We start from the raw sequence: 23224 nt of genomic DNA, 5'->3' as shown, positions 1-23224 counted from the left end.
TTTGGGCATGTGGCGGCGTACTTGGCGCTCCGTCTGCGATGAATTTGGGCAGCACGACTGTCCGTCCACTCGAATGCTGCATTGAGTCGGATCGTTGTCGTGGGCGCTCCATCGCCGATCGAGTTGAAACCTTGGATGGCGAAGTTCGACGCCTTCGCCTTCCAGCCTGTCCATTGCCGCCGGCCGAGAGAGACAACTTCACTTCATCCTCATGGCTTCCATAAACAAATCCTTCCTGGCATCGCCAATCTCCGCAACGATCTCCTTCATGCTCTCCACTTCGACGATCCCACCGCCGTGCGCGAATTCCCACGCCTCCTCCACCTCCAGCCGGACCTGGAAGGCCTGCCAGTTGAGATGTTTGAGGTCACTGACGTGGTCTTGCACCGACTTCGCCGGCCCCGAAAAGATCAGAACACCCGGATAGCCTGGTTTGGTCACACCGTTTACCGGCCCTGAGGTCGTCGGGGATAGGGCTTGCTTGCGCTTGTTCGTGTTGAGCAGATGATGGAGCCAGACGACGACGGTGGCCGTACTCGTTTCCTCCGAGCTGGCGGTCAGTTGTTGTCCAGCGGGAGTCTCCTCGTTCTCGGCTGCGGTCTCTACCACGTCGGTGCAGATCTCGATGAACGCCACGACGATCGCATCGAGGACCTCCTCGCCGACCGGGCACGCGAGGATCCGCCGGTGGACGGCGTCGCGCAGGTCCCGCCGCCCGACCCGCGCCGCGAGCACGATCGGGAGTTCCGTCGAGGGGTAGCCGTCGGGGATCTGCAGCTCCAACTTGGACGGGCCCGCCGCGTCGGTGGAGAAGGTGAGCCCGCGGGATCCCTCGGCGAAGGCGATCTGTCCCGGGTACATGGATCGGAGGAGCGATAGCTCGAGCTTGAGCCTCTCGTCTTCTTCTCTGTTGCTCGTCGTGGCGTCCATGGTCGTTTTATATCAATTCTGCTATCCAGTCGCGTCGTTGTGAAAACGTCGAAACACCCTGATGAACGTATTGCGAATAAATACATGACAGCCAACAAAAAGAAATCCAAAAGTCCGTGGTTTCATCACGGTATTGTGAATTCCGGATCTGACGTCAGAGGCCGGCCGGACATGAAATGATATAGCAGTGCTTTCTTCCCCCCGGAACTTTTTCCCTCTCTACATGACCCATCTATATACCACAACGACGGAGTAAAAATAAAACCCCCAGGGGCTTCCCCGGGGTCGGGTGGAGTGTTTCTTTTTGTTTTGTCTTCACAGCAGGGTGTCGCCCAGCGCGCACCGCACGATCGACACGCCGGCCCTCACCGTCTCGGCCGCGCCCTGCTCCTCCAGGCTGGGGTTCACCTCGACGAGGTCGAGCGCGACGAGGCAGCCGGTCTGGGCGACGCACTCGGCGATGAAGTCGCCCTCGCGCAGGGTCAGGCCGCCGCGCACCGGCGTGCCCGTGCTCGGCGCCCACATGGGGTCCAGCGCGTCGACGTCGAACGACAGGTGCACGGGCGTGTCGCGGCCGATCCAGCCCAGCGCCTGGTCCATGACCGCGCCGATGCCGTGCCGGTCGATGTCGTGCATCGAGAACGCCTTGATCCCGTGCTTCCGCAGGATCGCCTTCTCGCCCCGGTCCACGTCCCGCAGCCCGATGTAGACCAGCTTGGCCGGGCTGATGCGCTGCTCGGGGGTGAGCCAGCCGAACGGCTCGGACGCCTCCGCCGCCGCCGCGAGCCCCGTCAGGAAGGCCAGCGGCATGCCGTGGATGTTGCCGCTGTCGCTCGTCTCCGGCGTGTTGATGTCCGCGTGCGCGTCGACCCAGATGACGGCGAGGTCGCGGCCGAGGCGCTCCCGCGTGGCCTGGGCGGTGCCGCTGATGGTGCCGATGGCGATGGAGTGGTCGCCGCCCAGGGTCAGCACGAGGCGGCCGGCGCGGGAGTGCTCGTACACCTGGCGGGAGAGCTGCCGGGTGACGGCGCTGACGGCGCGCGGGTTCTTCATGTTGCGGTGGTCCGGGTCCTCGGCCGGGATCAGGTCGGCGTAGTCGTGCACGACCCCGTCGTAGTGGATGTTGTATTCGAGGTCGGCCTTGAGCTGGTCGACGAGGCCGTGCTCGATGAGGGCCATGGGCGCGGCGTCGACGCCGGATTTGCACTGAGGGAGCGGTCTGTCAGGGGGATGTCTCGAGGAGGGCGGAGGACGGTCGGGGGGGATCCGCTTACTTGACCGCCCGAGAAGCCCACGGCGACGAGGCCCAGCTCGTTCTGCTTCGGGAGGAACTTGGGTTGGAAGGTAGGAGCGTCCATGTTCGTATATGATCTCGACGTTGACGGGTCGGTGGAGGATTCGAGAAAGGATGTCAAGCCAATGGCGAAGGAGAAGAAGAAGAGGAAAAAGAAGGAACAGGAAAGATATGAGGGAACCTTGAAGGATCTTGCACACGAGGAATCGAAGAAAGGTCCAGTACGATCGATGGAGGAAAGAAAGAAAGAAAGAGCGAGCGGATCAAAAGCCGATTGCCATCTATCTGTCCCGACTGCCCAGGTGTGTTGATGCGTGCGGAATGATATCTCTGTGGACCGAGTGATGATGGTTGTTATTATCATTACATACAAGCGAGGTCACAAGAACATGGATCGACACACCGCGAATTACCTAATGATTGTCCCATGGTGTTCCCATTATCATTATTATCATGATTATCAGATGTGGACGTGGGTGGATGGTGGGAAGGAGCCGCCTCTGATTGTTACTATTATCATCATGAACCATTCGGAGTGAACGCCCACCGGGTATCAGCGGCGTATGGTATGTCACACACAGGACGAGGCGATAAGAGTTCTCTTTGCCCGCTGCCTACCTACCTAAGTACAGTACTTAGTGGTAATTCAGCTGTCTCCCCCACCATCACCAACGGCGGTGCGGTACGGTATACTTTACAGTGCAGTACTTGGATGATCCCCATCAGCCCCGCTGCAACGGCGATACTGCCAGCGGTGTTCCCGATGAAAGCCAGGCCAATGCTCTTGGATCTTATAATTGTTACAGTATTCTCTATAAGAGACGGCAGGGTGGTCGATTGGAGGATTGAAGTGGGCGTCCCTTTCAATCCATTCACGGGCATTTATTATTATGACTCAGGTCCGCCCGCCAGCCGGGAATGCTCAGTCAGGTCAATCAGTCAGTCAGTCAGATACATGCGCCATGGCTAGAGGGAAGAGGCTATCCTCACACCTGGGCAGGATGGTGCCGTGCCGTCTGCAAGGTACAGCGCGTAGCAATAGTCGGAAGTATGCATTATCATTCTTATAGGAAATACACCCGATTCCACCGTCTCACCATATATTCTTTTGTTGCGCGAACCAAGGCTTATATCATAGAGAGAGAGAGAGAGAGAGAGAGAGACTGCTATCATATCCGAGTAGAGAGAGACTTGTTATAAGTTCCAAGGTTAGCTATATGATAGAGATGATGGCAGATGGACAGACAGACAGACAGGTGCATACTGTAACATACATAACATAGAGATATGTAGCACATACATAACATACCTAACGTATAGCACATACATAACATACATAACGCATATATATATATATATAAAACAAGGGCATAACATACATACATAACATACATACGTACATAACACATATATATACAGCACACCAGAGACCCATTTCCGAGTATTAGGTGTATACATATATCGTTTACAAACATGTGTCTCCCCATTCTATCATGATTTGCTGCAGTCAAAAGAGGGCAAAGGGAAAGTCAAAACACGTGGGAGAATCCAGGGCGCTCACAAGACGACGAACGACGACCATCACCACCACTACTATACTACCACTACTACCTCTACCACCACCACTACGCGTGAACAGTCACTCACTCACTCACTCACTCATTTATTCATTCATTCATTCGTATCCCAGTCATCGTCCGAGTCATAATCATAAATACCTAGGTCATGATCCATCGGCGCGGATCGCCACTTGACATGCTGACTCATCGATAGCACTCACTCCCGCGGCCCCTCGGTCGGCCTTATCAGTCATATTATAGGTCTAATGCATACGGTTCCTGTCCAGTATAACGCGCATTTGCTACGCCACTTGTCTCCATCTCCGTCTCCCTCATCTTCACTCATCCTTACTCCATTTGACTCATCCCTCGTTGCTCTGTTTCGCCAGCATCTAATCTAGCCTCGTCTCCGTCCGATTCCCCCTTCTCCGCGCCGAAACGAATCCCCCTCCATAACCATCATCGACGACGTCATCACCTCAAACCCCGAAGCACACAATGGCAATCGACCCGCGATCGCCTCCTGCGACACCCGCCCGACCAGCGACGGTCAGCTATGAACGCATCGAAGCCTGGGCCGTCTCCCAAGCCGCCGATGCCCTCGCCGCGACATCCCTATCCCCGTCGTCGACGTCGCCCGCCGCGGTCCGTCGGGGCGAACCTCGGGGCATGTCCGTGACCATCGACATCCCGCTCGACGAACCCCCGCCCGTCGCCGATCCCAAACCCGCCCGGCCCGAAGCCGTCCACACCGTCTACCAACGCCGCACCCCCGTCCGCCGCGACAGCCTCGTCCGCCGCGAGGCGCTGCTCAAGGGCAAAGAGGGCAGCCGGCGGCGCCAGCGATGGGAGAACGACCACCTCGTCGGCAACCCCTGGGCGAACGAACCCCCGCTGCCCATCGACTGGGCCGTGCGCCCCACCCACCCCGTCCACCGGGTGCCTTATGCCATCGCCCCGCTGTGGGACGCCGGCTACGCGACCGCCGCGGCGGAGCGGGCGCGCCAAGCGCAGAAGGCGAGGGCGCGGAACGCCGACGGCTCCGCGGCGAACCTCACGCGGGAGGCGGCCCGGGTCGCGCAGGAGCTGCGCGCGAAGCTGAAGAAGGCGCGAGGCGCCAAGGGGCTCCTGCAGGACCTCGAGGAGGCGGTGCGCAGCTTCGTGCGCGAGTGGGAGGACAAGCAGCGGCAGTTGGAGGACGAGGGCGCGATCGCGGAGAGCTCGGACGACGACGACGAGGAGGAGATCGTCTTCGTCGGACGGAGCGGCGCGTCGCACGATGCGGTGGATGTCGACGACGCGGGCAACCGACGACGCGCGGCCGCGGCGAGGGCGCAGCGACATGCGGATGCAGCGCTGGCCAAGGACAAGCTGATCTTTGAGAGTTTGGTCGATGACCATGGGGCTGCTTTCGGGTATGTTTCTACTTTCCTTTCCTTTGCTGCAGCTGCTTGCTGCTTGCTGCCGTTTCATCTCACATCTCCCCGACACAACACCCCTTTGTTCAGGAACCCCCATTTCTCTCTTTAAGGCGTGTGGAGACTCTGTCGTGCCGATATCTAACGTTTCGATTCTTTTCTCCCCCCAGACGCTATCTTGTCCACGCCATCGGCACGTACTACGGCCTGAAGACCTGGTCCGTCACGACCACCGGCAGCCCCGCGCGGCGCGAGGCGTACGTCTCGCTGGACGTCGACGGCCCGACGCAGCGACCCCCGCTCAGCGCGGCCGATATGCCCAGGCCGCTGTGGGCGGTGATCTAGCACACCCTGCAGCCCCTAACCCCCGGTGGGCATCGCGATGCCGTTTCGCCCCTTGCGGGATTTCTTCGGACGGGTTCCTGGTTGCGCCGCATGCCATGCCATGCCATGCCATACACGTAGAGCTGCGCGTAGAACTTCTTCTCTTTTCCTCCGTATATATAGAGGGCGAGCTGTAAAGCCGGGTTATAGACGTTCCGGCCCCGGATATTTTAAATTATATATGGAGACAATGAGTTAGAGCGAGGTCCTCCCTGCGAAACCCACAGGGTCGTGATCGGGGAGAGAGGGAAAAAGAAAACACCACGTCGGCTCGGGAGATCATGTGCATCTCGCGACTTTGCCTCGTTAATAGTAACTCTGACCGGTGCCGCTCCGGTACTCGCCCGCGGTCCCAGGGAACGCACCGGCCGGGGCGCCGTGGCCGGGTCCGGCGCCGCGTGGAGCCTCGTCGCCGCTGTCCGCCTCCTCCCCTCCCCTACGGGAGTACGCCACCTCGTCCGGATCGAGCGGCGCCCGGAGCCGTGCGAACTCCGCCGCGTCCAGCTCCGGCAGGGAGAACGGCCGGATCTGATGGGGGAACTCCCGGCCGCCGGGCATGCCCGCGAGGAGCGGCTCCAGCGGCGGCACGGCCTGGATGTTCACCAGCCGGTTCTCGCGCTCCCATTTCCTCTCCAGCGTCTCCACGACCCGACCCTCCTCCAGCCGGCCGGCGTCCGCGCCCCAGTCGCTGTGTCGCGTCTCCACGCGTCGGTCCTCCCGGCGCTCCTGCCACGTCTGCTTCAGGCCGCGGAGACCCTTGCGTCGCCCGTCGCCGTCGCCGCCGGCGTCGCTCGCGGCGGGCAGGCCGAGCGCGCGCCGGGCGCCCTGCAGCCAGGCGAGGGCCTCGCCGGTCTTGGCGGTGGAGTCGGCCTCGAGCGCGAAGAAGCGCATGGCTTTCCCGCGCGCCGTCCTCTGCAGGTCGCCCGCGTATCTGACGAGGTCCTCGTCCAGCTTGCCGGCGCTCTGCGCGAAGAGGCCGGACGCCGTGGCCGCGTGCTCGGCGGCCGCGAGGCAGATGGTCGCCAGCAGTCGCAGCCGGGTCTTGGCGATGGTCGGCGCCTTGAACATCCAATCCGTGTTGCTCTCGTTGCGGCTGTCGGCCACGGCGGCGGCGTAGGGATCGTCCTTGGCCACGACGGTGAGGTTGGCTTCGGATAAGGAGAGGGATGCCAGGGCGGAGATGGTCGAGGGGTGGATGTCGATCGGCGCGTCCCGAGCAGCGGCTGCTGCAGACAAGGACGGGAGGGTCAGCATGTAGGTGTGGATGCTGTGGGCGTCCAAGAGGTGCTTGATGGCGGCCGTGATGATCCCAGGACGCTGTTCGGACGGGACCGCGGCGGAACCGGAGAGAAGCCGGAGTTGTGATCGAGCGAGTTGCGTTTGGATGTAAGCGGCCGTCGTCAACGCGAATGCGACCTCATTGTGGAGCCCGACCAACTTCGGTCGCGGAGGCTCTCGACCCGGAAAGGCCGCGGAGAGGGTGCTCCTCCATTCGACTTCGAGCGGTTTCTTGACCTCGATGTCGAGCTTTTCAGGGCCGACATCGCGATACCCTGAGCCTGCATTGAGTGCTTGTAGGTACGGGAGATATCCCGCGATGGCCTCCTGTAACGCGGGAAGGTTGCTGAGTCTTTCCGAGGGCGATGAACGTTTGTATTTCTTCAAGGCATCCTTGAGGACACTGCGATGTGTCGTCGCCGCCAAAGGCAGGGAGGGATGGGTGACACTGTCGTAATAGTCTGGCAGCAGGACTGAGCTTGTGGTGGGAAGAACGAAGGGAAAGGGCATTGCGGCGACGGCGGCTGCGGAGTTGTGTATTGAGTTCGACGCTTCTCTGGTGACGTTCGACGCCTCGGTTTTGTTCCAAGGCTGCTTTTGGAATGACCCACCTGCCCCTCGAGCTGTGGTTCGAATTACATATTGAGACGGCTGTCAGACAGCAGCGTTGTGTCCTTTTCAATCCCTATTTCAGATTCGCGCATTGCAGTGATTTCCACATCGCCTTCCTGCCGAGATCTTGGGAATTCTTGGCTTGGTGAGATCTTCCACCTTGGAAGATTTCATACGCCTGTTCTATCGCCGCCCAGATGGCCCAGATGTGTGGTGTCTACATTTACCAGAGGGCTTTTCCACCAAATCTGTTCGCCGCATGCCGTATTGGTGGGGCACCGTTCCGTATGCCGTACAGTCGGATTGCACGTCTGTCTCTCCCGTGGGATGACGTTGGTTGGCACGGTTGGTTCGAAGCCCGTGAGGATATTCGCGCACAGCAGACAACACACACGTTCGCAGTGACGATCTCTAAGAACAACGTTGAGGCTTTCCGCAAAATCTAGGGTCCTCCCTTCTGGTGGGATTCGATTCCCCATCGACAGAGCCTCCTATATGGTTAAGGCAAGACAGCACGCGCTCCATATCAGAGTTCTGAATAGTCGATGCGTAGCGACTCTTGGCCAAAGCTAACCAAAGATCCGTCTAATCCACAGACGGACCGTGCAGGAGAACGTGTCCGCCCAAGAAGCCAAGATGCGCTGGTGCGTGAGAGATGCTCTGGGCCAGAGTCTGCTCAGCGCGTCACGGCGTCCACTAAACTCCGAAAGTGCTGGAGCCCACGGCGACGATGGAAGAGGGAGCGGACGTGGCAGAGTGGGATGTCCAGATGTCTCTTGTCCATCTCGCACGGTCGCCATATCCACTAGAGATCTACCAAGATTCAATCCGGGGAAGGGTGTGTGCTGCTATTTCCCTCCCGCATCTGATCTGACACGGATGCTTCGCTTATCTGTCTCGAGGAATTTCAGCCGAAAACTCGAGGACCGAAACTGGGTGAGTTTGGCTGATCTCCATGACCAACCTACTCCGAGCACTCCCACCCTCGTTGTCTGTACGCGCGCATTCGTGACTGTCGGTTGCGATCGCGAATCGTCTCTTCTACGTCACCTACCTAGCCAATGATGCAAAGGAATGTGCCGAGGCGTCGAGCCGGCGTCGAGCGTGAAATGAGCTGGCAGCATCGCACAGCGTCTCCCGAAGTCCATGGCCCCGCAAATTGCCCGATTATGACAATGCGCTCCCGGGGCATTTTCGTGCCCAAACATCACGACACCTCGTCTGGCTGGCTGGTATTCCACGAGCTACCACATCTGTCTACCTATTCCTTACCACATCACTCGCTGTGATCATGACTACACTAAGCAATCGACGACCACGACGAGCCGGGAGGAGCTGCAGCTGAACAAGCTTTGAATTTCGATCGGCAGCCACAACTCGTCATGAGCGCACCATGCTTTTCTTCACGCCTGCCGGCGTGGGAGGTTCTCTGCTGTGTGTGTCTGTGGTCGCTAATGAGGAACGGTTTATTATATTAAGGCAAGGCAACGAACGGTTTTCTTTCCTTTTCTCCCTCGTGATTCACGCGCGTCAAATCTCCACTCTCCACTCTCAATTCTGTAATCAGGCTGGCAAAGGGACATCTTCAACTTTTAAGCGAAACCCAAGCAACACATTCATTCAAGATGGCCTCCTCCAAGACCCAGCACACCTTCCTTAGCCTGTCTCCGGTTCACCACAGCCTCACCCGATTCCCAACCCAAGCGAGCACTTTCCTCGCGCTCTCCCCCGTTCGTCACAACTCTCTGTCCTCGCCGAGTTCGTCGCCGGTTTCGTCGCCGGTTCTCGAGCCCAAGTTCGAGCGCTCCAACAGCGATGCCAGCGACGCCTCGGTTCAGTTCCTCCCTCTCGGCCACGTCGAGAGCGAGCCCACAGTCGCGCAGTTCCTGCGCCTGGGTCACGCCGACGAATAGATCATTCGCTCGGTCCAACACATCACTAAATTCATGACGATACCCTCGCAACCTCGTACGTTGCCACGCGGGAAAGCAGTATAAGTGCTGGAAGTCAGAACCAGGACCAACGACGGAGCCCAAGTATTCTCCATCAGGACTGGAACGCTTCTTTCGCGTATTTTCTTTTATTGGGGAACTGAGCTCCATGCAACATCTCGGCATTCAGCAAAGTGGGGGTCGAAACCCAACCACATTCAACGGCGATTCATTTCAGGCGCAATACACACACACGCAAGGACGGACTTGTCACCACGCGAACATCACTCTCGACGTCGAGGCCTCGAGGCGGTGATTGCTCGGTATTAAGCACGGGTCGACTGTCTTGGCTCATCTCCCACGGGAAAGCATTCTCCTTTGTTTTTTAAGAATGAAGAAGCATTAGTTTATATCTGATCAAACCCAAACATTTCAAATCTGCTCCCATTGAATTTTCCCAACATGGATGAAGATGACCATGCAATGTAACCAGTACGGAGACTTCTCCCTTCTTCGCCGAACAATTCCCTCCACGTCCATTTTAGGTCCCGCGCGCTGAGGGATTCGGCGGCCGAGACAAGCCTTTCTCCCCAGGGGACGCCACGGCGATGTACCCACTACCTACGTACGTCGTCGGAGCGACGATTCTAATTCAGTCGATGATCCCGTGATCCATTGATGCTTTTCTTTTCCTCCAGTGCCCGGACATGTCTTTGCCTGTGTTGATTTAAATATAAATGCCCTGTGAACGTGCTGCTGGAGAGTCGTCCTTCCTTCCTCCCTCCACGGAATCAACGAACGCCAGCTACATGACAATGTCATGATCGCCGCCCAGATCCGGAGTGTCCTGTAGGCATCTCAATCCCCGAACCAAGGCCATCCATGTTCCCAATCGCCAGTCAAATCCCGGCCTATCACATGAAATGAACGAACGAATTGTGGGGGCGCGCGATGCACACTGATGGACAACGCGAGGATTTGTCGCCCGGCCGGACGCTACTACCCCGCACGACCCAGTCAGATAACGACACACGGACAACGTGTGCGCGACGATAACACGGAAGCCGCAGCTGCACCACCCGGGCAAGTCTTTACGCACGAGTCGCAAGCTTGGCGGTCGGACTTCGATTTTGGCTCTTATTTATCCACCCACACCCACATGCACACCTACACACGCCTACGCAAACCTACATGCAAACACACGACGATGCCGAATTTCAGACCGTCTGCAGGTTGATTCGTGCGGATGGTGGCGGTGACCCCCACGCGGACGACAGTGAGTCCATGTGTTTGCCTGTTAGGTGCTGGTCGTGGTGGGCTGGTTGAAACTCAGAGAGCATTTTTTTTTCTTCACTCTTCTTCGGACCTGCAGGCGCCGACTTCATGGTACACAGTCCTGTACCGAATGCACAGTCTAAGTATCTGGAGTGTCGACGAGGAGTTTATTCGCTGGACGTGTCCCACTGTACTGTATATCATTGAGTATGCCCTGGAGAGACGTTTCTGCCGGAGAAGCGGGTCACGTGGTTGTTCGGTGCCTCGCACACGAACCGCATGAAGTGTGTGTTCCTGTGCTGTGTACTCTTGCACTTTATCTCTGCCACCATTCCCATCTGCTCATACAATAAATATCCTTCTACTCCTTTCAATTCAACCTCATCGTGGTGAACATTCGCAGCAATTGCATACGTCGCAGCAGCTGTGCGCGTGGTGACGCGTCGTGTGTCTAGGCACATTCATAGTACTCAAATGGACCAAGACGAGGCGGATCACGACAAGACCGTCGCCTTGGAATCTCACGGGATAATCTACTTCATCGCTTTCCAGGTAGGAGTCAAGACCGCTCTTCGTGAAGCCAGAGTCCCAATAGTGGATTGCCAACTTGGGCGCGTCTGAGACGTGACCTGGCTGAGAAGGCGATGCACGCGGAGTTGATCGCGTCAAGGACACCGCGACGCGCTTCACGATCAATGCCCATTGACGCGACACGCGACAGTTGTGTTTGCGGCATATATCAACAAAGTATAGCGCACCGGACTAGAGGAGACCTCCTGCACTGCCCAGCCACTTTCGTTCACGAACCTCATGCATTGAACCGGAACTTGCGACGGGCCGACGATGCAAGGATCTCTCTGATTGGCCACTGCTCTTTCCGAAACATTCATCGCATCCGCTGGTGCGACCTCGACCAGCCCCTTCTCAGACCGTCGACCATACAGCACGTCCACAACGTTCTCCGTTCGCGAACTGGTCGTGTTTGTCGTGTTTTGGACCTCTGTTGCCACTGCATGATCCCCATTGACTTCCTCCGTTCGAGCCTTTGCCCGTCCGCGCTCAGACTCTCGCCTCGCGGGGAGCCATGCTTCTCCTGCAGCATAAGCGCAGTATGAGGATGGTCGTTGCTGGTGCACTACGACTAGAATCGACGCGATCGGGGGTGTAAACATGCACAGTAGAACAGGTAGGTGTGTAAAAGGTCGACTTGGTCGCGATGCCCGGATCCCTCGATCTCTTCCTTCCTGCACCGTTCGCCTCCGAAATCGACACGCTCCGAGTCCCGTTTGCTGCTGTCACAACTCGTCGAAATCTTCATGAGTCTTTGCGCCGAACGACATGCATCGCAAGCAGGAAACGCCTGCGCCGTCTGGGCTGGTTAGCAAACCGTCGTCCATCTCGTCGAGATCTGTGGGGTCGACCACGTCAGCTGGCACATCCCGAAGCGGTGGAAGCAAGCTATTGTTTGGAGAGATTGACACCTCCAGTGAGCGATGTATGCATGCCTCTGCCCAAGTCTGGTTCCGTTCATGCAATCTGACGCGGCTCGTGAACAGCATCCGCCTCGGTCGCCTGCGTACACAACTTCGTCATCTGTGAGAGCGCTAAGCTTCTTATGTTCTGGCTGGAAGACGATTGCCGCAACACCCTGTTGTCGTATCTTCCCAAGAAAGATTTGGCCAACCTGCGTCTGGTCTGTCATGAGTTTGGCGTGCAGGCCGCGCCGAAGCTCTTCTCAAGCATCAACATCGCTTTCGACTCGAGCACCTTTACAAAATCATCCAAGGTCGCTGAACTGGATCGAATTGGACGTCATGTGAAGAAGGTCACCTTCACCCTGCCGCATTCGAAGAAGACCTTCCTACCGCCGCTGGTTGATCCGCAAACGGGTGAAGAGGTCAATTTCACCTATAACCCCAAAGTTGAGGAAAGGACGTCGACGGCACCAAACTATGGCGATGCTTGGACCACGGATCTTTTGACCAGACAATACCCTCCACTATTCCATGCAGCGACGAATGTAAACGCGTTCGTGCGCGCTTTCGCGCTCATGCCCAACATCAAACATCTCCGCGTCAAGTGTCCAGGTTACGACACAGCCCACCGCTACAGGCGAAGTGTCATTGACTATGCCCTCATCTCTCTACGAATCGCCATTGAACAAAACGACTTCTCCGCACTGCGATCACTTACTATTGCCCCGATTCACCCTGGCGGATTAATGTACCTTTCACCGCTGATAGGCTTCGGCGCCTCCCCGAAATCCGCAAGCAAGTGGACCCGCATCCGTAATCTCACCGTTCACACCCACATCCTACCTTCGCGCGCTGCCGACCAGGAGCCGAATCATCTCATGCTTCTTCAGACCTACCTTCGTAATTTCCAAGCTAATCTACAAACCTTTGACTTCCGCTGGATCGGAGCCAAAGGACCTCTCCCGACGCGGACGCCATCCTCGGCAGCTCTCAATATCGGTCGTCATCCTGCCTTTGCACGTACGACGGACGATATCCCTTCTGCTGCCATTGTCGGCAAGGGGCCCAAACCACTTCATTTCCCACGGCTGGAATTCGTCGATCTCGAAAACATCGCCGCGTCGGCCTCGGACATCGCCACGTTCTGGTCCAGCCACGAGACCATCCGAGATCTGCACTGGGACCACGTCGAATTGACGTCCGGCACATGGGACGATGTCCACCGCAGCCCCAAAAAGGTCCACCGCGGACCCTTCTCGAAGCAGGTAGAATTCGCCGACATCCCAATCATGCTTGCGCCTTCAATGGTGGCGGCGGCTACGGCGGCGACCACCACGCCGAGGAAGCCGGGTGAGCCCATCGAGATCGTCCAGCGGCAAGCTCCGGGCTGCTTCAGACGCGAATCCGTCATGTCGTCCAAGTGGCCGACGGCAAAGGGTCGGCGACCGACCGCAACCCAGAAGATGCGCGAGGGATGGCATGGATGCGAGGAGCATTTCAAAAAGGTCTTGAGGGGCAACGTCTTCAACTGGATTTGAGGATCCCATGCTCTGATCAAAACCTAAAACCCTGATGATGATGACGACGAAGTCAAAGATTTCTCTTCATGACACGACATGGCCCGACACATTCTCTATTTACTATGACTCGCAATGACACCGGTGGCATGATCGTATGACCTGTGGCACGATCGTTCACTCGGCGTTGACGTGATAAACGAAACCCATGACCTGCAAGGACATATGAGTTCTTTCGAACACACATTTCCTCAAATGACATATCTCTTTTCCTCATCAACAATCTATCGTGCGAAGCCGTAATAAGACCAGTAGTCTTAAAAACCATCAATCCCTCTTCACCCGAACGACAAGCTTCTCATCCCAAGGGTGTAAGATGCCCTTGTCCCTCGTGCGCATCATATCGTCGCGCATGACCCCAGCTTCCAACCGCACATCCACCACCTGGAGGATCCTCGCCAGCGCCAACGAGATGTTCATGTCGGCGAGTGGCTTGCCCACGCACATCGCGGGGCCCAGCGAGAACGGGCGGGACATGTTCCTCATCCGCCCCGTCGCCGCCAGCCAGCGCTCGGGGATGAAGTTCTCCGCGTCGCCGTAGACGTCCGGGTCCCGCGCCGCCGCGTACATGTTCGTGCAGACCTTCACCCCGCCGGGCACGAAGTGCCTCCCGAGCACGCGGCCGGGGGAGACGCGCATGGCGCGCGCGGTGCTGAGGGGGCCCCAGAGGCGGAGGGTCTCGGCGATGACGCAGTTCAGGTAGGCCTAGATGATATGTTCGCGTCAGTACGAAAGTCTGCAAGGGAGGTGGGAAGGGGCATCGCGCACCAATTTGGAGGTCTGCTCGTACGTAGGCATGACGCCGGGATCCGGGAACGCGGCGAGGATCTCCTTCCGCAGCTTCGCGCGGATCTCGGGGCGTCGGCCGAGCTCCCAGAACGCGTAGCAGACGGTGATGGTCGTCGTGTCGGTGCCGCCGACCAGGAAGACGATGCAATTCGCAACGAGCTCATCCATGGTCAGGTTGGCGCCGCCCTCGGGGTCCGACGCCGTGAGGAGGTTGTAGACGAGTGAGCGGCTCTCCTCATCCTTGATCTCGCCGGCGTCGATGCGGGACTTGTAGGCGGTCAGACAGGCGCGGGTCAATTCCTCGAGCTCGTGGAGGCCGCGGAACCCTTGGCGGATGGTATCCGTGGGAAGATAGCGTAGGATGGGGAGCATGGCGGTGAGTGGGATGATGGTGGTGAAAGATTTGACTCCGCGAACTGCGATTCGATTCTCACCCTTGAGCGTGTCGAGCGATTTCCCAAAGCTGAGGAGGCTGATGATGTCGAGGTTCAGGCGGTAGATGCTTTCGAACATCTCCAGCGGCTGAGACGATTCAGTCGCGGGCAAAATGACCCGCTCGACGAACCAATCGATCCGCTCGGCGATTTGACCTTCGGAGGCTCTCAGGCTTTGGGCGGAGAATGCCGGCGCGAAGAATCTTCGGAGGCGCGCGTGTTCCTTGCGGTCTCGCATGCTGAACAGATTCCCGCACTCCGTTGAGGAGAAGAGGTTGTATGCGGGACTCTTCGGGCACGGATTGGAGTGTTGGCCGTAGATGTCGATGTACGACTTCTCATCTGCGAATGCCAACTCGTTGGGCCCGATGCGTACCGGACTTCCATATTGTCGTAGTAACCTTTCGATCGCGAGCACTCGGTTGGAGTTGAGCTCCCATTGGATCTTGTACAAGGGGCTGATCTTCGCTAGCAGAGGTCCTTTGAAGTGCGCTATGGGATGGAAGAAGATGTTGTAGATGGCCGAGTAAGCCAGACGCAAGACCAGTAGGAGCACGAGGACCAGAGCTGTGCGCTCCGGGCTCGCCAGGATGAAGCTCACGATTGGCACCATGTGGAAATCTCGCGGACGAACCCAATCGGATGATTTCGAATTATTGAGGATCTCAGTTCTATGTCATTGCAGGACTGGGACGGCTGTCCGGATTTCATGATGCGCCACGCGCGTCGTCCTTATGACTCTCCCGCCGAGCGACAGGTCTTGCGATGTGCAAGCCCGAAAGGTCTCGTGCTTATCATGTGTGGCTCTGCGATAGCCCACGTTTAGTGCGTTAAGCTGAATCCGCGTATCCGTCTGACATTCGTGAATCCTGCTTGGGCCTTGGCTCATTCGTCGAGCAGGGATCTCATAAAGCAGCCTCGCGCTCGGTGAAGCTCTGGATCCGTGGGGCACAAATGCTTCACACGCTACTTCGACACTTGACCTGTCGAACACTGTCCTTTTTGAGGGAACCGAGGCCATTACCGTATGTGCTTGGGCAGGCTCGCCGTTCCTCGTCCCGATGGCATCAGTCCGACGTGGCAGGAAAAGGTTAGGCACAGGACGATCTCGGATGTGCAAATTGTACGTGGGAGTGTATATCCGCAGCGAATTAGGCCTCGCTCTAGTGATGTGGAACAGGTATTCGTCACTGAGAGGGTAATCTCCAATACAGAGGAGCTGCATTCTACCAGGTTGCGGCGAGCTTACAGGCAGGGCCACACTTCAGCCGCACGAGGCAGGCACTCCAGCCGCATCCATCGCGGCTTCAGCTCATTTCAGCCTCCGAATAAGTCATTTTTGTTTCATTCACGTACCAGACTGACAAGAGCGAATCGCGAATCAAAAGTTTTGAACAAGGATCAAAATATTTCATAATCATTAAACACATAATCTCTCCCGTCTCAATCTATGGAGGCCGGCCGACCCAAACAAACCCGCTTCCAGACCAGTTTCTCTCCCCGCGAGGAAACCAAAATTTAGAAACCAAAAATCCAAAATGCATTTTCAATCCAATCGCTTTGCCAAACAAAAGAGTGGCACTTCCCGAGAATCATCATCATCATCATCATCATCATACTGTGAAGAGCACGCCAGCATGCTCAAACCACCACCACCTTCTAGTCGGTATCTATGACTAAGCGGCGGTGGCGGTAGGAGTCTTGGTAGTGGTGGTAGTAGTTCCATCCCCCTTCTGCTGCTTCATGCCCGACTTGATGTTATCATACTTGCTCTCGGGATAGTCGAGGACGTTTTGGATCTGCTCCATGTCACCGCCGTTCTCACCCCCGAGGCCCTTGACGACGAGGGCGATGAGGCTCTGCGGGTCGTCCTTGGGCCGGTCGCCGCTGGCGTCCCACCACATGCCGCCGCCGAGTTTGTTGGCTTTGATGAATTCGATTTTGATCTCGACGATCTCGGGCGTGTCGTAGGAGATCATCTCGCGAGTCTGGGGGTCGTAGGACCAGCTTGCGAGGATGGATTCGTCCTTGTAGACTTGGGCGCCTGGGAGAGGGAGAACCTGTGTTGAACTGTCAATACGGAATCCATCGAAAAAACGTTTGGTCTGGGTGCGGAGGGAGGGGCCTGCGGTCTTACCTTGTAGTCATAGATTCCTGCCTCCCAGCTTCCTTTACCGACCGATTGGAACTTTTGTCCAGGTCCGTCGGTGTTCATGAACGAATGGCCGTACAGGGGCATGCCAAGGTTGATCTTGCCGGGATGGATGCCTTTGTCGAGGTAGTAGATCAGTGGCTTGGCAGAGTCGAAAGGCGTGGATTTGGGATTCTGCTGTGAGGCGAAAATCGTCGACGAGTGACCGGCGAATCCACTATCCTTGTCCCAAGCGCCGGAGTAATCATACGACATTAGATTCCACATGTCGAGATACTGGTCCATCTTCATGATATCCAAAAGCTCGTAGTTCAGAGCACCGGCGGGAGATGCGACGGACAGCAAAAAGTGCGGCTTCTCGGGCAGAGTTTGGGAATATGCCTCCATCTCGTCGCGGATCGCTTGCAGCAACTTGACATAACCTGCGGCTTGCTCAGTGTTTTCCGGGTATTCCCAATCGATGTCGAGTCCGTCAAAGGCCATGTCTTTGAGAAGTTGCACCGCAGTCTTGGCAAACGTCGAGATCCATCCGGGGTTGGCAATCGACGCAAAGACTTTGTTCTCGTGGGCGTACGTCCAGCCTCCGATGCTCAGCAGGAATTTCATGTTGCGATGCTTCTGCTTCAAGAGGTAAAATTGCTTGACGCATCCATAGGCATTGTTGCCTTTGTCATCCCAAGAATCGGTCGGGTAGTGCTTCTCGGTGTCTGCATATGAATCGCTGAGGATGACTTCGCCAGTGTCCTTTTTGACATTGGCAAAGGAGTAGATGACATGGGTCAGTAGATCCGTAGGGACATCGGTAGGCTGAACATTGCGGGCGTAAATGTCCCAGTTGCCAAAGTAGGCCACAGCACGGTAACCGGTAGATGGAGGATTCGACTCGCCGCCGTCACCGAGGCCCACCGAAATGCCTCCCGACAGAGTCGTATTTGTATCCAGTACCAGATAATCTTTGGAGGCATATGAAGCAGATGCCAATGTATTAGATGATACAGAGACGGCTGCTGTGATTTCGTCGGACCTGGCGGCACGAAGTTGTGGAGTGTAGAGTGGGGAGGACGGCGATGCAGTGGTCGAATGTAACCAAAGGAAGATAGATGCTGCCACAAGTTTGTTCACGCTAGGGAACGTAGAACCCCGGACGGAATGTTTGGCCATGTTGTATCAAGGGCGATAGAGACAATTGCGGTTTGATCGAAAGGGAGAGCTATGTCGGAGATGCTCCGGGACTGTGCTGGATTTTGTTCTTCGAGCCCTTCAAGGATGTGAGAAACGATGATATGATAAATTGCCGACGAATGGGCGTGGCGCGGCGTGCTATTTAACACATGGTTGGAACGTTTCATCACCATGCCACATTGCTGGTGGTGGCATGGCGGAGTCGCAGCTGGCAGGCTCAGCCGTTGGCGGCAGTGAGAAAACGTCGATGGGTTCGCAGAGTTGCTTGCGGCGTCAACGCGCGCGCCGGCGCATGCGTGATGACAAACTCCAGAGACATGTTATGCCGACTCTGTTCCGATCAATCGAAAATAGCTCACGACGTTGAAGAAATGGGAGACACTTCCGCAGTGTTGGGATCCGATTCGGTGTGGTCAGCTTGGCCGGTGGAAGCAGGGCTCAGTCGTTGGCCGACTCGACTCCGCCGCCCATGCAGGCCCAGGAGGAGGGATGCACCCTCGTGTTGGTCTTTGTTGGTGTTCTCGCAGACTGGAAGATGGTTATAATAAAACGCCCGCCAGCATTTTAGATACAGTAGACCACGATTTTCAACACTATAGACACAGCTTGGAGGTTGCCTCGACGCTGGAGGATCCACCTCCCTGGCTAGAGCCAACCCTGTCCGGCTTGCGCGCCGCGATGCAATCCACCTAGGCACACAACGTGTACGGGAGGGACCATTCCTCATCATCTCGCACATTACAGCATCTACAAATCCATGTGTATATCAGGCGCGGGCGATTCGGTCCACTGACTGCTAGGACAATGATGCACTGTGATGTAGTGTCTACTGCCCAACATCTTGGCCTCACTGTGAGACATGCACGGATCGAAACGCCCGCGCGGAGCCCGGAGGCGTGTCGTATCGGATTGTTTAACAGCTCAGATCCCGAGCATCGGGAGCATGCACTGTCGTAGCGTATGATGTAGATGCTGTGAAATGATGGTGGTGATGCATGAGATCGTGCCCTACAAGGAACGAACCATGGATGGGCGCGAGCGGGAAACGTTGTCCAGCAGCATGGTGACGATGCCCTTTGCCTTCCCAGCCGCGGTCGGCAGTTGAGTTAGTTGGGAGGTATGGGAGAGGGAGGATGACGACGACGACGACGACGACGATGATGTTGCTGCTCGGCAGTTGCAGATGATGTCGACGCGCGGGACTGTACATGCACGCCTCTTTATATATGTGTAGTGTATGAGTGATACACACTGTACATGTATTCTTCCAAGTGTATATACAGCGGAAGAACAGCACGGGAAGATCCATGATCCTTTGCTACCTAGGTATAGTATAGTCCTGTATTCCGCTGTACTACGAAGATGGAGGTGTTCAGTCGTGAGTGACATCCATCAACCAATGAGATGCCGCATAGACGCGCTGAGGTGAAGAGACCGCGTGGACGGCCCGCCGGATGATGTGTGACTAATCCGCCGCTAGTCCCCCGCCATCACATCGACTACTGCGTTTATGCGGCGCGGTTGGCCACTCACAAATCCTCTAAACCGGAATTGTGTTCGGTGGTGCAGAGAGACAGACAGACCCTGGGAGACAGACTGCACTGCAAATCGCCTTCCGCCTCCCTCTCTCACGCTCTCTTTCGCATGTCGTGAACATATGTCCGCCTGCCTCTCTTCTCCTTATATCCATTAATGACTGGCAGTTCTGCGTACGGACGACGAGTACGATAGCCTCGATCAAAGCATCTCGACGACCGGCTCGCCGAAACAGTCTTCCTCAGCCCATCGCCCGTCAGGCCGAATTCCCGCGCGCGCTGATTGACTAGGAGTAACGCGCGGGCGCAGCACTCCTCCCGTCCTCCTCTACTGAAGACCTCCTCTGCGACCCAAAATATCATCAGCCCGACATGCGCAGCTTCCTCCTCGGTGCCGGCCTGGCACTTTTGAACATCATCCGGGCCAGCGCTGAACCCGTCGCTGAGGCTGCACCAGCTCCAAGCTTCGTCAACATTTGTGTGCGTGATCCCGCCAACATCGAATGCGAAAATCAAGCCGGGATCCCCGACTACATCAAAGGGTCCTACTTCGTCCACACCGGTTATGTCTTCGCCATCAACGCCGTCAAGGCAAATGGCGATGTCTGGTATCACATGAACGCTCCGACCTCCCATTCATGGTATGGTGTCGGCTTCGGCCGCGACATGAACAATGTTCGCATGCTCGTCGCCTACCTCGGCAGCAACGGTCACAACGTCACCAACAGCTGCCGCATGTCGTACGGCGAATCCGAACCCGTTTATGACCCTGACTGCGTCGTTGACGACATTTACGGCGACATCTACGGTCCTTATGCCAATACCCTCAGCCCCGGTGGCGTGATGATTACTCACAGCGTCTGTCGCGGTTGTGCCAGTTGGATGGGTGGCGCCCTCGACTTGAACAGCACTGAACAGCCGTTCATCTATGCCCTCGGACCGAACACCACCCTGTTATCCGACCGTCGCGATGCCGAGATCCGGATGCACACCTTCCACGGAGTCTTCAACCTCGACATGACCAAAGCCACCAATTACACCGGTACCTACGGCCGCGTCCCGGCCCCTCAGGATCCCGCCAACCAGGGCCAGGGCGCCTTCTGGGCGTTTGCCAATGCTTTTTCATCGCCGCAGTACAACTTTGGAGATGATACGGAATGGGCGGGCATGGCCCACGGAATTTTCATGTGCATTGCATTCTTGCTCATCTTCCCTCTCGGCGCCGTGATCCTCCGGACCATGAAGCGAGCCATGTTCCACGCCGTCGCTCAATTGGTCGGGTTTCTCTTCGTCCTCGTCGGTTTCGCACTGGCCGTTTACGTCTCGAAGATTTATAACAAGGTAAGGAAATCCTCCACTTTCACTGACGAAGACAATTTCCGTCACTCTGTCATACAGTGAACAACAATCACTAACAAGCATTCTTTCACACAGTCCAAGAAGTTCAACAGCGCCCACCAAGTCATCGGCCTCCTCGTCCTCGCCACCCTCTTCATCCAAATCGGCCTCGGCTTCACCCACCACTTCCTGTATCTGCGCACGGGGCACCCCACACCCATGGGCCAGATCCACCGCTTCCTCGGCATCGGCATCATCGTCCTCTCCGTGGTCAACGCGGGCGTCGGCTGGAACTTCGCCGGCGTGATGGGCCTCATCTTCGTGGGCTTCTTCTTCCTGCTCTGGCGCGCCAACCGCAAGACCACGACCTACAAGGCCGAGCGCCTCAGCTCCTCGTTCGTGCCCCACGACTACAAGGAGGACGCGCCCAGCGAGTACGAGATGCACCACGCGCCGTTCGCGTCCATGGGCCAGCCGCACGCCGGCGGCAACGGCGGCCGCACCCCGCGGTGGATGGAGAGCAACGATAGCCTGAGGAATCTCTCCACGAGGGGCACCGAGGGTTATTCCGATAACCCGGCGACGATGCCGAAACATGTCCCGTATCATACCCAGTGGCAGCCGGTCTCGGGGCCTTGATTCGGACGGCGGAAGTGCAGCAGAGGAGCATGATGATTTTTCATATTATTATTTTTCGTTATTTCTTTTGATTCACCTGGATCGTCGTGGCTCGCAGCGGCGTGATATAGACATGGGCGGTTTCTTTTTCGGTGGGAAATGATGGATCTATGTACCTTTTTGTGGATGATATGGAAGGGGATTTGTATATGGGCAATGTGAAACATGTATGTGAGCTCGTCAGCTCCCTTATAGGATTGAAGTCCTACTATTCACCGGCGCATTTGTCTCTTAGAGTGTGGCAATGTGAAAGTTGTGGATGCTTGTCTTTCCCGTCGTGAGACCTGACATGATATCATCACGTCAATAAGGATGAAACGTGGGGTGGGAGATCCATGCACATGGGGAACGATTGAAGGCATCGCATCTTTGAGAATCATGATCTTCAACTCGTAGTCTCATCAAATACAAGCAGAACTGCCCTTCACTCGAATTTATACTGTGCCCAACTCAACGACCCCTGCGGCAAAGTCCACGTCTGCCGACCCTTCGACTCCCCTGCTGCTCCCGCCGCAATATGGATCGGGAGGAGATGTTCAAAAGTCGGATGTGCCCTTCTCGCGTCCGGTCTCTTGAGCAGTTCCGCCATGGCCTTCTGGCGGTCAGCAGGGGCCGGCTCCTCCACGGCGACGCGTAGCGCCTCGTCGAACGAAACGGCATAGTCGAGAACGGCACCCGGTCGGCCCATCGTCCGGCGGAAATCGTAGAGGTTGTGCACCGCCATGCCCGAGCCGATGATCTGGTAGCCTTCGTCACGGAGGCCCGCAATGGCTTGGCCCAGACGGTAGTGTTGGTCGGGATCCTCCGATTCGAAGAGGGAGACTTGCACAATGGGCACGTCCAGGGGGTTCTCCTTGGGGTCGAAGGCGCACATGAAACTCACCCAGACGCCGTGGTCCAGACCTCTCTTGACCACCTTGCTCGCGATGCCTGCCTCTTGCAGTTTGTCTAGGACCTTCCCGGCAAGTTCGGGGGAGCCGCGGTGGGGGTATTGGGCGCGGTAATAGTGTTCCGGGAAACCTCCGAAATCGTAGATGAGATTTTCTGCCTTTTCCGTTGCGCCGCTGACGAGGATTGTGTTCGGGCTCGGGGCTTGCCAATGCGCGGAAAAGACCACTACGCCTTTCGGCTTGACCTTTTGGGTGATTTCGCGGCCGATGGTTTGGAGTACGGAGTATGCTGGGTGATCGTAATCTTCCATGAGGTTGGGCCCGCCATGGCTGAGGAAGTAGACAGGTGTGCGAGAAGTGGTCGGAGGCTCGACTGGAGCTTGAACGGCAGCCATTGGGGCGACGGCTCTAGCAAGTATCGTTGTTGACAGCAGATGACCCCGGAAAAGAGCTGGGAATTTCTGCAACGCAATGGTGTCGAGCGTAGTAATGC

At 56.9% G+C, this 23224-nt stretch overlaps 10 protein-coding genes across 10 annotated transcripts; 4 read left to right on the top strand and 6 right to left on the bottom strand.

Moving 5' to 3' along the window:
* Positions 1-198: 198 nt before the first annotated feature.
* Positions 199-930, bottom strand: K489DRAFT_408791 (uncharacterized protein; the record flags this gene model as incomplete). The annotated part of the gene is made up of 1 exon (XM_033607520.1): positions 199-930. The coding sequence occupies one exon, from the start codon at positions 928-930 to the stop codon at positions 199-201; it is 732 nt and encodes a 243-aa protein (XP_033461448.1).
* Positions 931-1245: 315 nt separating this feature from the next.
* Positions 1246-2288, bottom strand: K489DRAFT_316988 (Ureohydrolase; the record flags this gene model as incomplete). Its single annotated transcript, XM_033601206.1, has 2 exons — positions 1246-2136; positions 2205-2288. 2 exons carry the CDS (start codon positions 2286-2288, stop codon positions 1246-1248), a joined length of 975 nt encoding a protein of 324 aa, XP_033461447.1.
* Positions 2205-2747, top strand: K489DRAFT_378829 (uncharacterized protein). The gene has a single exon (XM_033604498.1). It carries the CDS (start codon positions 2287-2289, stop codon positions 2533-2535), a length of 249 nt encoding a protein of 82 aa, XP_033461446.1. The 5' UTR covers positions 2205-2286; the 3' UTR covers positions 2536-2747.
* Positions 2748-4281: 1534 nt separating this feature from the next.
* Positions 4282-5546, top strand: K489DRAFT_316914 (uncharacterized protein; the record flags this gene model as incomplete). Its single annotated transcript, XM_033601199.1, has 3 exons — positions 4282-5073; positions 5122-5198; positions 5372-5546. The coding sequence occupies 3 exons, from the start codon at positions 4282-4284 to the stop codon at positions 5544-5546; spliced, it is 1044 nt and encodes a 347-aa protein (XP_033461445.1).
* Positions 5547-5891: 345 nt separating this feature from the next.
* On the bottom strand, positions 5892-7373 carry K489DRAFT_408788 (uncharacterized protein; the record flags this gene model as incomplete). Its single annotated transcript, XM_033607519.1, has 1 exon — positions 5892-7373. One exon carries the CDS (start codon positions 7371-7373, stop codon positions 5892-5894), a length of 1482 nt encoding a protein of 493 aa, XP_033461444.1.
* A 1727-nt stretch (positions 7374-9100) lies between these two features.
* On the top strand, positions 9101-13694 carry K489DRAFT_408787 (uncharacterized protein; the record flags this gene model as incomplete). Its single annotated transcript, XM_033607518.1, has 2 exons — positions 9101-9371; positions 12238-13694. 2 exons carry the CDS (start codon positions 9101-9103, stop codon positions 13692-13694), a joined length of 1728 nt encoding a protein of 575 aa, XP_033461443.1.
* Positions 13695-14000: 306 nt separating this feature from the next.
* K489DRAFT_315934 (cytochrome P450) lies at positions 14001-15569 on the bottom strand (the record flags this gene model as incomplete). Its single annotated transcript, XM_033601122.1, has 2 exons — positions 14001-14438; positions 14502-15569. The coding sequence occupies 2 exons, from the start codon at positions 15567-15569 to the stop codon at positions 14001-14003; spliced, it is 1506 nt and encodes a 501-aa protein (XP_033461442.1).
* Positions 15570-16632: 1063 nt separating this feature from the next.
* Positions 16633-18269, bottom strand: K489DRAFT_315597 (glycoside hydrolase family 18 protein; the record flags this gene model as incomplete). Its single annotated transcript, XM_033601102.1, has 2 exons — positions 16633-17016; positions 17094-18269. 2 exons carry the CDS (start codon positions 18267-18269, stop codon positions 16633-16635), a joined length of 1560 nt encoding a protein of 519 aa, XP_033461441.1.
* Positions 18270-20197: 1928 nt separating this feature from the next.
* On the top strand, positions 20198-21802 carry K489DRAFT_369278 (iron reductase domain protein; the record flags this gene model as incomplete). The annotated part of the gene is made up of 2 exons (XM_033603020.1): positions 20198-21166; positions 21260-21802. 2 exons carry the CDS (start codon positions 20198-20200, stop codon positions 21800-21802), a joined length of 1512 nt encoding a protein of 503 aa, XP_033461440.1.
* A 463-nt stretch (positions 21803-22265) lies between these two features.
* Positions 22266-23126, bottom strand: K489DRAFT_315578 (aromatic ring-opening dioxygenase LigB subunit; the record flags this gene model as incomplete). The annotated part of the gene is made up of 1 exon (XM_033601099.1): positions 22266-23126. The coding sequence occupies one exon, from the start codon at positions 23124-23126 to the stop codon at positions 22266-22268; it is 861 nt and encodes a 286-aa protein (XP_033461439.1).
* Positions 23127-23224: the final 98 nt, after the last annotated feature.

Source organism: Dissoconium aciculare, assembly GCF_010015565.1.
Source record: "Dissoconium aciculare CBS 342.82 unplaced genomic scaffold K489scaffold_4, whole genome shotgun sequence".
Lineage (NCBI taxonomy): Eukaryota > Fungi > Ascomycota > Dothideomycetes > Mycosphaerellales > Dissoconiaceae > Dissoconium > Dissoconium aciculare.
This window is presented reverse-complemented; position numbering and strand designations above follow the sequence as displayed.